Source organism: Manis javanica, chromosome 2 (assembly GCF_040802235.1).
Source record: "Manis javanica isolate MJ-LG chromosome 2, MJ_LKY, whole genome shotgun sequence".
Classification (NCBI taxonomy): Eukaryota; Metazoa; Chordata; class Mammalia; order Pholidota; family Manidae; genus Manis; species Manis javanica.
Window position 1 is genome coordinate 7,430,542 of NC_133157.1, and position 13,373 is coordinate 7,443,914.

Consider the following 13,373-nt stretch of genomic DNA (forward strand, 5'->3'; position numbering starts at 1 on the left):
ATGGGAGTTGGGTGTGGGAGTATAGCACACTTCCAGCCCCACGCTAAGGCGTCCGGGACTCTGGACCCAGGCAGAAGTTTCTAGGTAGGATTCCTTCCAGAATGCCTGGCTCTTCCGTATGCCCACTGGTGGGCATGAAGGAAGGTACAGTAGGAGGGTGTCAAGAGGGGTGGGCTGCTGGGAGTGGACCCTGGGGAAGTTCAGTTTGGCATCCAGAGGAAGGACTTCGGTGGAGAATGCCGAGTGGAGGAAGCCTGGGTACTAGTCCTCAAAACCCACAAACTCCCACCCTTCAGATGGCGCCCAGGAGTGACCAGTCCACTCATTGTCCTAAAGCCACCGCATCAGGGTCCTCTTTGTTCTGAAACCTTCACTGGCTTCCTACAGTGGCCAGGACCAAGTCCACCTCCTCATTTGGGCTTTAGGGCCCCCTGCCCCCCTGTGGATCCCTCCCACGCCCCCGGCAAGGCCCTGTGTGCTGGGGCACAGATCCAGCCCCAGACCTCAGAGAGAGGCTGCCCGCCCCATGTGCATCCCCAACGCTGCCTGGTTTTCAAGCCTCCGATTTCTTTCTTAACCAATATACTTTTAAACTGTTTCAAAAATCGGTTTCATTTTAGGTGCTTATGTTTTTAGATGTTATAAAATAACTTAAACCATACCAACCATAAAAGATAGCAAGCGAGGTCATTGCCCAGTCCTATTCCCTGTGAAATCTGGTATAATCTATCATTTTTCCTTCATGCAATTTTTTTCTTCTCCTTTCTCCCTTCCCTCCTTCCATTTTTCCCCCCCCCCCCCCCCCCCCCCCGCTCTTCCTCTCTCCCTCTTTTTTTTTTTTCTTTAGGTTCTAGCTGGGAAGAAAAGTCCTGAAACAGTGGTATCCTAGCATTGGTGGGAAATCCATAGGTCGAATGCAAATGAAATAATTAAAATAGGTACTCAAATGCAGAAATTTGGTTGGTTGGAAAGCTAATGAAACCTCCAACTTGCAAAATTGTGTTTTTCACACTGAAATATGGTTAAGACTCAAATGCAGAATAAAACAGGTACTTATAATAGCTTTTTCTCAGCTTTTAAGATTTTTAAATTTCTTTTTTATCTTGGCACAAAACACATAAGATTTACCCCGTTTTTCAGTGTGCAGTTTAGGAGTGTTAAGTATATTTACATTGGTGTGAAACAGATCTTCAGAACTTTTTCATCCTGCATATCTGAAACTCTATAATAAACAGCTCTGAATTCCCCCTCCCCCAGCCCCTGATAACCACCATTCTCCTTTCTGTCTCTATGAATTTGACCACTTTAGATACTTCTTGTAAGTAGAATCATACAATATTTGTCTTTTTGTGACTGACTTATTTCACTTAGCATAATGTCTTCAAGGTACATCTGTTTTAAAATTGTTATATTTATAAGGCAATAGATGGCCTGTGTTTGTACTTTTTTAAAGCCTGGGAAGGCTTTAAGTAAGAAGTGAAAGTCCAGCCCCAAAGGGATCATGTGTACACATCTACCCTCTCAGTTCTGCTTTATTTCATTAACTTTAAGATACCATCAATTTGATTATATGATAGCGTGATTTCAGAGATTTTTTTTTTAACTCCAGGGTAGATTCTATGCGCCCCTGCGCATAATTCTATGATTAGAATTATTTTCACAGAGGCGGATAAGACCAGCAAGTCGGGCTTTGCCTGTTTCTCTTGCCCCACCGGCCTCGCAGAGCCCTGGCTTCCTTCCTCGGGCTACCTCCCTGCCCTCCCTGCACCACACTCCCTCCCATCAGGCAGTCCCGTTGACGCTAGAGAACCATCCTGTACACGTTTTGTGCCTACACGTGGGATTTCTAAAAGTAGAAGGACACGTTTGAAATTTTGGTTGACATCATCAATTTGCTTTCCCCGAAGGTTATGCCCGTGCACACAAGTACCGACAGCTTTCTGAGAGGAACAACTTCTAAGGCAGAAAGTCTGACCCAGCACCCACCCCTCCCTCATAGGGGGAGCTAAGCTCCCAAATATAAGGACCTTGTCTCATGTCACAGGTGGCAGAGCTGGGACTGGACCCAGGGCCACTGGCATCCTGGCTGCTGTTATTGCTAAGAAACCACCCACCTAAGGTGGTCTCACTCTGCTGGTGATCTCACTCTCCTGCTCAACAACTTTCCATGGCTCCCTAGTGCCTACAAGACAAATTCTACATTCAACCCACCCCACCATCTGGGGTCACTGCCTTCAGGGACATGAGGGGGTCTCGTGGTCAAGTGCATGAGTTCGGAAGGTGCATGGTCCTGGTCTCTGCCCTGCTGTGTTACTGACTTTGTGCCCATCTCCGTGGACAAACAGTTAACTGTCTACCTAGGACCCTCAGGCAAACTATTTTACAGGCGTGACCTGCACTTTCCTTCATGGTTAAGGATTCACAGACATGGTGTGACTCCAGTGCTCCAGCCAGTGCTTGGCGCACAGTGAATGCTCATTTATGGGAGCTGTTCTTTTTATTGGGATTATTCCCTGTTGGGTACCCACAGCATTCTCAATGTCCCACGTCCTCATTGGGAATGCTGGCAGCTCCATTGGGGCAGGGCTGGTTTTTTATAATCTTCTACACCACCACCAGCTGGAGGATGGGTACAGGGGTGGCCTTTGGGGTCCTGGGGAGTTTCAGTCCCAGGGGAATTCTCTGGCACCTTCCAACAGGAGAGGAGAAGTTCCAGGTGGATCTTGGCCCAGGGGCCTCTGGGCAGGGTCTGAGGAGGGCTGGGAGACTGGTCCGGCCAGCGGAGTCCCCAAGACCCATGCCTTGGTCCCCTCCCTCCCTCCCTCCATCTGGCCTCTCTCTGCCATCAATTTGCTGTAGGATTTTGTGCAAAGAGCCTCTCCTGGGCCTCAGTTTCTCCAGTTGTAATTCAGGACGACTGGTCCCATTCTCTTGGAGTGATGTGGGCACAATGGAGGTAATGCAGAAATGGAAAACCCTCAGCAAACTGTGAAGTGCGGTGCACAGCCACCTGGGAGTACACGGTGCAGGACTAAGGTCTTGCTCTGGCTTCCCATCAGGGCTCCGCTCTGGCCGGCGCCCCCTCCCTTCCTGGTCCGCTCTCCTACTTCCCTCCCTCCCTGCCTGCCCTCTCGGAGCGCTGGAGCGCTGGCTCCCGGCATGCTGCGCGCCGCTGACAGCCTTATAAATAGTCGCCTTTGCAGGCGGCTGGCGAGGACAGGCAGGGCACCACCGGCCCGGGCGCCCACCCACACACAACCCTCGGCCAGGTCAGTGTGTGCCCCTGTGCTCGTCTGCATGCTTGGGGGGTGCCCTGTACGGAGTGGGGAAGCCACGTGGCCCTGGGTGTTGCGTGTGTGCGTGTGTGTGTGTGTCAGGGTATCCTGGGGTCTGTGCGGCTGTGTTTGTACCTGTGGTTATGATCTGCATGTATTTGCCTGCCTGTATTCCCAGGCTCTGCTCTGGGTATTTGTGCCACGCTGTGTGTGCCTTTGTGGAAGTGGGTCTGTACCACCGTCCCTCCTAGCCTCCTAGACAGTCACCCCTTTGTCCCAGCTGGTACTCCTGGGGCTCGCATGTCCCAGCTGGGGCCCCGGGGGGGGGGGGGCTGTGGCCTGACCCCCTGCCCCGAGGACCTGGGCGGGGGTGGCCTGTGTGATTAGGTGAGCTATCCTGTCATATCCCTTTGAGAGCAGAGGGGACAGGAAGCCCACTGGATGGGAGGAGGCTGTGAAGGAGCCCTGGGGCCAGCACAGGGGGCCATTCTTGAGCACTGCTCAACCACCCACCCGGGACTCTTCAGCAGCAGTGGGACAGGCCCAGGCAGGGGATACCAGCTGCCCAAGGTCACACACTGGAGTGATGGAGTTGGGACTTGAACCCTAGTTGTTGCCAACCACTTGGGAAGGAGCTGGGAGACCCGAATCTTGCCCTGGCCTTGCCTTGTGATTGAGGTTAAGTCTCTGTCCCTTTGTGCCTCACTACCCAAGCCCCTGGCAGACCACCCAGTTATAGGAGGAGACTCGGTGGCCCTGAACTGGGGGGGGCCTTATACGGCCTGGGTGCTGAGCCCGTAACCCAACTCTATCCTGGACCCCTGGCCTCTGTGAGGCCTCCTCACAACTGAAGTTATTTTGGACCAAGGAGGTGGCAAGTGCCAGCAGGACAGGGGTTTAGGTTACTGGGAGGGTGCAGGACAGGGTGGGGTCGAGGCCACTCCTCAGGGTGTCGCTGCAGGACACCTGGCCCGGGAGCCATCCCCCTCCCCTGCTAGCTGCTGAGGGGCACCGACAGCCCTGCTCTTCCTTAAGCACACTCAGCAGGGAGGAGGCTGTAACTCATGGGGGAGTCAGCAAAGCTGCTTGAGGACCTGGTGGGTTCCAGGCTCCGAGCCTCAGGAAACTCAGTCCTGGGTCCGACACCAGCCAGGCCCTGGAGCAAGTCTCTCCTCCTCCCCAAGCTTCGGTTTCCTTCCAGGGTGGCTGGGAGGCCCTACGCTCAGCCCAGGCCGAGCCCAGTGTGGTGAGGTAGTACCGCACAGAGGCCCGACACAGCGTGGGGCCTCAGGAGGCACCTGCCAGTGGGAGGCAGAGGCTAGAGAAGCTTCCTGAAGGAGGTGACAACTGAGCTGAGTTCTAAACAATAGCGCCGTGGGGAAAGACATCTAAGCGTCGGGTATATTATCCAAAGCCTGGAGGTGGGTGAGCGGCTCCAAGAAGGTCAAGCAGAGGCTGATAAGGCTGCAGGGGGTGGGGGGGCCAGCTACACCTTTATCTTGGGAGCAGAGGGGGCCACAGAGGGGAGGGCTTTAAGCAGGCAAGGGCACGGTCTGATACTTGTCAGAGAAGATCCTACAGATTGCCTGGTGGGGTATGGAGGATGGGAGGCCCATAGGAGGCTCGGGCAGTGGCCAGGCCCCCTGCTTGGAACAGGGAAGTGGTGCTAAGGACACAGACTGAAAAGAGATTCAGGAGCCAGAGGGCTGTGCTGTGCATGAGCAAGACAGGGTTGGGGAGAAGGGTGTTCACATGCCTGGGGCAACAGGGCGCAGAGCCGGGGGCTCAAGAGGGGCCGGGAGAGTGTGACGGCCCGCCGGACTCTGGGCCTGTCTAGGAGCTAAAGACTCACAGGGTGGGGGAGAGAGGCCTGGGCTGGCTGTGTGGGGATGGGGGGTCCTGGGAGCCTGAAACCCACTGTGAAGGTGGAGTGGGGGCCTGGGGTAGGGGTCCCAGGCAGAAGGAATGCTAGTTGAGGGTCAAGGGTCAAAGGTCAAAGGTCAAAGGTCAATGCAATACTGGCTGTGATGGTCACTGGTGGCCTTGGGGAGGGCAGGTGGGTGGGAAGTGGAGGCCAAAACTGTGTAGGTGGCAACTCTAAAGCAACTGATGGGGGGAGGGGTTGAGGGTGGTTCCTGGGGTCTATGGAATAAGACAGGGGTCCCAGGAGGGGTTGCAGTTGATTTACATGCTGAGAGGAAGGGGTCAGTGGAGCAAAGTCCTCAAGAGGGCAAGGGGTGGGGGTCTCATGGCGGGTGGAGGCAGGGCATGTGCAGGGGTGAAGGCCTGGGGTTCCCCTCGTTTGCAAATTGTGGGGCTGCGTCCACAGGAGGGTCTTGCACAGCTGCCAGCAGCGCCCTTGAGCCTCTGTGTCACGCTCAGAGGAGGAGCAGCTTCTGCCCAGTCCCCAGGGAATGTTGTCAAGGTGCCACGCACATGAGGGACCCACACACTGCTTGCTGGGACTTGCAAGGGAGCAGCTCAGCAGTTCCTGGTGTCTCTGCTTGTGCCCCTCAGCACGGCCCTCACCTTCCGACTCCTCCCACAGGACGAGGCAGACAGAGGGGCTGCTGGCTGTGACAGGGGAGGCGCCCTGCAAGCGCACGGAGGAAAGGTGACTTTCCCAAGGTCACACAGCCTCCTGGGCCACCCTGCCTCCTGAGGGCACGTCAGTGGCATACACCGAGTGGCTTGGTGGGTGCACAGACTGGGGGGCAGAGTGCCCCTCACCCACCAATGTGTGCCCTTTCTTGCAGAGTGCTGACTGGGCTCCCTGGACCTCAGCGGGATGGAAGGTACGGGTCTCCTTTCCTGCTCACGGCTTGGGCCTTGGTGGGCCCGGCTAAGGGGGTGTGCTTTGGGGAGACACTCTAGGATGGGTTGGAGGGGGCTCCGGAGCTGCCAGAGGGGGCTGTCTGGGAGCCTCAGGCATCCTCCCCTGGCCCCTCACGGGATGTGTCAGCTCCAGGGTTAATTTTAGAAGCAATGAGGTCTCCCTGAGGCTCCTGGGGGCCCCCACAGCTCACCTCCTACGCTGGTATTTATAGAGCTGAATCCCTGCCTCTTTCTGAAGAGGGTGGGTGCTGGCGAGGGGTGGCTGGCCCTGAGGAGAGGCCCCAAGTGTGCAAATGCCAAGCCTAATGAGAGGGGGCAGCTTCCTACCCCTCCCAGTAGCCCGGAGTGGGTAGGTCTCAAGGCTGTCTGCGGCCTCCTGGCTGCTAAGGTCTGGGACCTGGAGGGAGACCGGGGCAGGACAGGCAGAGAGCCTGGCTGCCCGCCCCCTGGCAGCACTATCCACCCATCGCTGGCATCGTGCCTTGGTCTGGGCAGCTCTTAAAGGGGCCCAGTGGCCTGGCTGCTGCTGCCTGAATCCAGCAATCACCCTTCATCCCCTGGCTCTGAACATTAGCTGCCACTGGGCTGTGTGGCCTGCCTCACCCCCAGGCAGAGGACGGGGGTCCACCAGAGAGGTCACTCTTCTGACAGCTCACTAGGCCTCCACGCTCATGGCTGGAAGCTCCCTGGGGGCTGCTGAGCCCACTTCCTCAGGGGCAGGGACAGAGAGCCAGAGAGGGGCGGGTGCTCCCTTCCTAAGGCCACACAGTGAGGTCCTACTTTTGTGAGAGAGGAAAGCCAGGCAGCCTGGGAAGAGGGCCTGGGTTCCAGTTCTGGTTCTGGCATCCCCGGAGCAGGCCCCTGACTCTCTAGGCCTTGGTTTCCCTGAAACGGTGGGGCTGTGGTCTTGCTGAGTTCTAAGGGCTGTGAGGCAGAGGTTGGAATGGAAGCTCGCCTCCCTGTCTGGGCAAGGGTTCCGTGTGCCCATCCCAGCCCTCCTCGGTAACTGTCTCCAGGGCAACATGTGTGGTTGCCAACTCCCCATTCTGACCTCCCAGGGAAGGCAGGAGATGGGCAGGCCCGGGGCCTGGCAGGGGAAGGATAGGGGACACAGCAGGACAGGACCATGGGGGCCTGCTGCTCAGGGGGAAGTCCCCGGAATGTGGAAGACTCTGAGGCCACAGGTGACCTGCCCCTGCATTCCAGTCCCCCACAGGGGGTCCCCTGAGGGTTGGCGTCCAGCCCTTCAGAACCACCCTTGAGGCCTGTAGCCTCCGGGCCTTCGCCTCTGCGGGTCCCTCTGCCTGCACCGCCCTCCTTCCCTGACCTGTCCCCGTCCCTGAGCCTTCCTCGCCCCACCTCCCCTCACTCTGGGCTGTGACTTGTCGGCCTCCCTGGCAGGAGCATGCGTTGTGGCCGTCCCTCCACCCAGGGCCCGGCACCAGCCCGGGACTCCGGGGCACATCTGGCTATTTGTCAAGCGACTGACCGAGCTCCTCTCTCCTTTTCTCTCCTACAGAGAAACTTAAGAAAACCAAGATCATCTTCGTGGTGGGTGAGTCCCGGGTGGGCGGTGAGGCGGCAAGCAGGAACAGGCGTCGTAGGCCCTGGGGGGCGCTCGGGCTCCACCCCCCCACTGGGTCACCCAGGCAGCCCCTGTCCCTGGTGGGGTCCCGTTTCCTGGAGCTTCTCAATGGGTGGGCACTCGCAGGCGGGCCCGGCTCGGGGAAGGGAACCCAGTGTGAGAAGATTGTCCAGAAGTACGGCTACACCCACCTTTCCACCGGGGACCTTCTGCGGGCCGAGGTCAACTCGGGCTCAGCCCGGGGCAGGATGCTGTCGGGAATCATGGAGAAGGGGCAACTGGTGCCACTGGTGAGTGGACCCGGGGGGGCTGGGCAGGGGGTGTGAGGGTAGCCATGAGTGGATACGCTGGCAAGGCTGCCGTGACTTTTCTGGGCTCTAAACCCTCCTGTGGGTCTCATTCCCCTTGGCAGAAAATTCCTTCCAGAAGCTCCCCTGAGCCTCCAGCTCCTGCCCACCAGCCCCTCCAGTTCCATGCCATCCAGTCCCCCAAGCTGGCCACCTGCCAGGTGCCCCGGCCTTCCTGTCCCCTCGAACTCCTGACCCTCCTTTCTGCCTGGAGGCTCTTTCCTCCTCAACCTTCAGGCCTTCCTGACTCCTCAGGTTTGGGCTTAGACCCCTTAATTTTATACTCCAGGAGCCCCCCTTCTTTGCTCATTCAACTGGTAATGCTTGAGCATTGATGATTGTTCCCTCACCGAGCTGTGAGCTTCCCGAGGGCAGGAAGTGTCTGCTCGTCACAGCCGTGTCCTCAGGGCCCCCGGACAGGAGCTGGCTGGGAGGAGGGGCTCAGCCCGTTAGTGAATGAATGACTGAATGAATGAATCATCATCAATCAAGTCTTCACAGTTCAGGGAAGGCTTCCTGGAGAGGGAGGCTCGTTTGTGCTGTGTTAGGGCAGAGGGCATTTCGGGCTGTGGGGCAGCGCACACAAAGGCCCAGAGGAGGGGGCGGGGGGGGCTCATGGCCCTCCCTCTGTTCCTGCACCCCCAGGACACAGTGTTGGACATGCTCCGCGATGCCATGGTGGCCAAGGTGGATTCTTCCAAGGGCTTCCTGATCGATGGCTACCCTCGGGAGGTGCAGCAGGGGGAAGAGTTTGAGTGGAAGGTAAGGCGCACCTTGGTGGGTGGCCGTTGGGAGCTGTGGTGTGGGCAGCCAGGCAAAGGATGCTGTGGTGCCAGAGTTTTGGGCAGAGAGAGAGACTGACTGCGGGGATGTGGAAGGGGTAAGGAGGGAAACTGGGGAGACTTTCCAGAAGTCTTTTTAGAAGTCTAGGAGAAAAGTCTAGAAGAAGCAGCACCAGTCTGGGGTGCTCACAAACCTGGGCTCAGGTTCCAGTTCAACCGTGTGAGGGTTTGGGCCAGTCCTTCTCCCTCTCTGGACCTCAGCGTCCTGTCCACAAAAGCAGGTTGAAGCTGCCTTCAAGAGCAGCATGGGGATCAGAGAGGATGCACCCTTCAAAAGTGGTGCTTGGTACCCTGTAAACACACAGTCAGGGGGCCAGGAACAGCATGGACAGGGCTGGAAGGGTCAGGCTGGTGTGGGGAGGACAGAATCTGTGGGACAGGGCAACTGGGGCTAACGTGGGAGAGAGAGGTTCAGGCCTGGCTGGAGGCTTCCAGTGCCAGGGAGGGGAGTCTGGCTAGAGAGAGAGGGACTTGAGGATGATGGCCCAGAACTGCCTGGAATGGGTGCCCACCAGGGTGGGGGGAGCCATTTTGCCCAAACATACACATGTACACAGGCATGTGTGCATGCACACAAAGAACATACACACATGCAGTGTATCTACATGCATATCCAGATAGTGCATGCACATGGACACAGTGCACCCACACTCGGGGATGCACACACATGTACAGTACATATGTGGACACATACACCTGTGCCTCTGGTGTCGTGGGCCATACTGGGAAAACAGATGGGGCTATATGTGCCTAGGAGGGAGAGGTCAGCAAGTGTGGGGGGCTCAAGGGGGGCTTCTTGGCAGAGGGACTTCTTCCAGGCCTCACAGGGAGGACCTGGGATCCCAGTAAGCTGGGAGTAAGACCAGACCCCAGCCTACTCCCCATCTTCTGTGAGGCTAGGGCCACCTTTGGGCTTCCGCAGCTTCCGGCCTCATCCAGAAGTAGAAGATTGTATTTCTTGAGCTGTAAGTAGCTGTAAGACCTCAAGAAACTGTCCTGCTCTAGGCCTCAGGTTCCCCGTCTGTGTCATGGAAGTTCACTGGGCTTCTTTCAGACTAGTGGGCCATCAACCCTATGGGGCACGTTCTGTCCTGGCCCCCACACACCGGCTATGTGATATCACCTCCAACTCTCAGGGCCACATCTATAAAAGAGGGTTAATGCAGGTGCCCATCCCTCCTGAGACTCTTGTGGGCGCTGCCGTGGGTGGTGGACTCAGGCAGTACCGGCTGCAGCCCAGCCACTACCTGCGGGAGTCCCGGCACCTGGTCTTCTCGACTCTGGACACTAGGGGGCGCCAGGCTCTCCCCGAAGGAGAACTCGGCAGCCCTGTTGCTTCTCGCCCTTGCCGTCATCCGCCTGGATGAAACGCTCCTTCCAGTAAGAGTGACATTGTTCAGAACCCCCCAGAGCCCAGCGGCCCCTCACCCCTTCAATCAGCCCTTGGTCCTTCATCAAATCTTTATCCAGCCCTGCGGGTATAAGCAGACGCCTCCCTGACCTCAGTGGCTCAAGGCCTGGCTTGGGGCGTACATTAAGCAAATAACCAGCAGCCCCCCTGAGCCAGTTCAGGGAGTAAAGGAGAACCGGCCGTGAGCCGGGGAGCTGGTGGGGGCACGGCATCAGGGAGGACTGCCCTGAAGAAGTGAGACTGTAGCTCACACCTGAAGGTGAACACTTGGTATGGGAGGTAAGGGTTCCTGGCAGAGGCTTCTGGCATGAGCAAAGGCCTGGCATGGGAGCAGGTGGATGAGAACGGAGGCCACAGGCAGGCAGTGCAGCTGAAGGGAGGAGAGGGAAGGGGTAGGAAGCAGGAGATGAGGAGGGAGAGAGGTCAGGGCTCTAGTAGGTTGAAGAGGAGTTTGGACAGTCTCCTGAGAGCCCTAGGGAGCTATGGAAGAGGTTTGAGCAAGTGGGAAGACAGACTGTTTTTAGGAAGGTCCCTCAGGCTGCCTTGGAGAAGGGCTTGAAGATCTGAGTGGGTCTCAAGTCGGGGCCACAGAAGTGGGAAGATGGGGAGCAGATGTGACTAGTGCCCGGCCTGCAGATCGGACAGCCCACGCTGCTGCTGTATGTGGACGCAGGCCCCGAGACCATGACCCAGCGGCTCCTGAAGCGCGGAGAGACCAGCGGGCGTGTGGACGACAACGAGGAGACCATCAAAAAGCGGCTGGAGACCTACTACAAGGCCACAGAGCCGGTCATTGCCTTCTACGAGAAACGAGGCATCGTTCGCAAGGTGTGCTCCTGGGGATTGCGGGGGGCCCTGGCACAGCCTCGCGCTGCTGGGACCTGGGGCCAGTTCTCTCCTCCAGGCCTTGGTTTCCCCACTGGCTCTATAGTGAGCCAGGCCTGGGCTCAGGAGAGGTCAGCCCTTGCGTCTGCAGCGTCCGTGCAGCCCTTCCCAGCTTCTCCACCTTCATGTCCTTCTCCCGGCAGGTCAATGCCGAAGGCTCCGTGGACAGCGTCTTTGCCCAAGTCTGTACTCACCTGGATGCCCTCAAGTAGTAATGCTGGAGCCCTTCCCCAGCTCAGAGACCGCCCCACCCTGTCCTGACTCAAGGCTGTCCTGGCCTGGGCTCAGCGCCTCCACCCTGCGGGGCTGGAGCGCAGACAGAGGAAGCCACGTTATCCTGTTTGCACGGACAGCTGAGCACTAAAGGCATTTCCAAGGACATTTGGTTTTACTCCTTATTCTTCGCTTCCATGGAGTCAGTTCACGAATGGCCACCTCAGCCTTGAGTCCCAGCCCCTCACCCTCCCTCACTCCTCCTCAGGCCCCTCAGCCCACCTTGGCCCGCCATGCCTGCCCATGGCTCTGGTGGAAGCCCCCCAGGGCCCTTCCTCACACTGGCCATTCTGGGTCGGGCTGTGCCAGGCCTGGGGGCCCAGGGTGACTGAGGCAGTGTCCGTGCTCCTGGGGACTTGTGGTCAGGCAGAAGTGAGCTCAGAGCTGCATCCTTGCTGCATGGCCTTGGCCCTGACCCCCTCATCTCTCTGTGGAGGACTCCTGGATAACGGGGATGGCACCTGTCAGCCAGCTGAGTGGGCAGTGAATTGGCCTCCCTGGTGCAGGAAGCTCTGAGGATCTGGAAAGTTCATCAAGATAGAATGGGGAGGTCATGGTCAAGTATGCCTCCCTGGGGACATGAGACTTGAGGGACTTCCCACCATGTGACCCTAGGAGGTCCCAACCTGCCCATTCTGAGCCCATTTCCAAATCTGAATTAGGCTTGGTGCCCTCCACCCACCCTCAAGTTTAGAAGGAGAACAGCTGGACCAGGGCCTGTGGGAACTGGAGACCAGAGCAGCCTGGGGGATATGCAGTGCTGGGGTGCTCTGGGGATGCCCCAGAATCCCCCTGGGAGAACCATCTGCCCTTCTCTGTTCTGACCTCATCACTGAGAGAGGCTCAACTTGGTGCTCACGTGTCCTCGACACCCGTTCCAGCCCTTGCTGACTCCCTTTATAGCCAAGAGAACCTTCAGCGGCCCCACCTGTGGGAAGGAAACCCCGTGTGGGGCTGATTCTGTCTGTTGTGTGTCCCCTTCTATCAATGGCAAGTGCTGCTGGCTTTCCATTTACATTGGTTATTTAAACTTTCCTTTCAAATAAACATATTTAAGTTATAAAAGATGAGTCTATTGAAAGAACATGAAATAAACAAGTGGCAGTACAGGGGAGGCATAGGAGAAAGCAGGCGCCTTGTGGTGTATGTGGGGTGCCGGGCAAAGGCCTCTGCCAGTCTCCCTGTTCCCCACGCCAACTGGGGCATTCAGGGAAGCCCCCACTCACTCTGTGGCCTCCCACCTCGGGGTCTCCATGTTGCCTCTGTCAAATGGGCTGACACACAGCCACACATGCAGGCACATACGTGCACACACACGCCTTCTAGCTTGGGCTTGTCAGGCTCAGTGTGAGGGTGAGTGAGAAAACACACCAAAGATGATAAAGAGCTAGAGAGACCCACTGGAAAAATCATCATTATCTTTATTTGTATAATTATAGCTTCATTAATTCAGTATCCCAATTTATGAAAACCTAAGCTGACCCAAACTATTCACCACAGATTCACTTAATTCGCTTAAAAAAAAGACCTTGAAAACAAAATACAAAAAAAGTTTGAAAACTACAGTAACCACCACCCCATCCTTGCCACCACTAAACCCTCCTTTGAGGGTTTCCTTCATGTGCGTCTGTTCATTTGGCAATTTTCCCGAGTGCCCGCCATGATGGCAAGACAGGCCCCTAAGCCCTGGGTCTGCTGTGATGCAGCCGTCAGGACGAGGAGGGGACTGGTGCGCACAAAACCAGGACCGATGCTGGGGACCTCAGTGCACAGAACTTAGAGGGGTCCCTGCTGGTGGGAGGCGCACCAGGAGACAGAGGGCATGGAAAGCCAGTGGGAACAGCTCTGCAGAAAAGGAGAGAACTTGCTGGGTGTGGGGAAGCCTGAGGCGAGTGGGGGCTAGAATGCAGGCTAGAGAAG

The 13,373-nt window shown here is 57.2% G+C and overlaps 2 protein-coding genes across 7 annotated transcripts in view; both read left to right on the forward strand.

The window, feature by feature from the left end:
* Positions 1 to 6,070, forward strand: part of ST6GALNAC6 (ST6 N-acetylgalactosaminide alpha-2,6-sialyltransferase 6) — a 24,368-nt gene extending 18,298 nt beyond the window's left edge. For all 3 annotated transcript variants that reach the window (XM_017661675.3, XM_017661678.3, XM_037008099.2), the window contains exons 8-9: positions 848 to 3,269; positions 6,032 to 6,070. The gene's annotated coding sequence lies outside the window, so the exon portion shown is untranslated. The remainder of the gene's footprint in view (positions 1 to 847; positions 3,270 to 6,031) is intronic.
* Positions 1 to 11,559, forward strand: part of AK1 (adenylate kinase 1) — a 12,524-nt gene extending 965 nt beyond the window's left edge. The window contains exons 1-7 of one of the 4 annotated variants that reach the window (XM_037008104.2): positions 3,196 to 3,269; positions 6,032 to 6,070; positions 7,630 to 7,665; positions 7,822 to 7,985; positions 8,688 to 8,804; positions 10,932 to 11,123; positions 11,324 to 11,559. In XM_037008104.2, coding sequence (XP_036863999.1) covers positions 6,064 to 6,070; positions 7,630 to 7,665; positions 7,822 to 7,985; positions 8,688 to 8,804; positions 10,932 to 11,123; positions 11,324 to 11,392 — 585 coding nt within the window. In that variant the 5' untranslated portion in view covers positions 3,196 to 3,269; positions 6,032 to 6,063 and the 3' untranslated portion in view covers positions 11,393 to 11,559. Of the gene's footprint in view, positions 1 to 3,195; positions 3,270 to 5,824; positions 5,890 to 6,031; positions 6,071 to 7,182; positions 7,295 to 7,629; positions 7,666 to 7,821; positions 7,986 to 8,687; positions 8,805 to 10,931; positions 11,124 to 11,323 lie in introns of those variants that run through there. The other 3 variants (XM_037008105.2, XM_017661685.3, XM_073224060.1) reach the window with 3 other exon arrangements.
* The last annotated feature ends 1,814 nt before the right edge of the window (positions 11,560 to 13,373 follow it).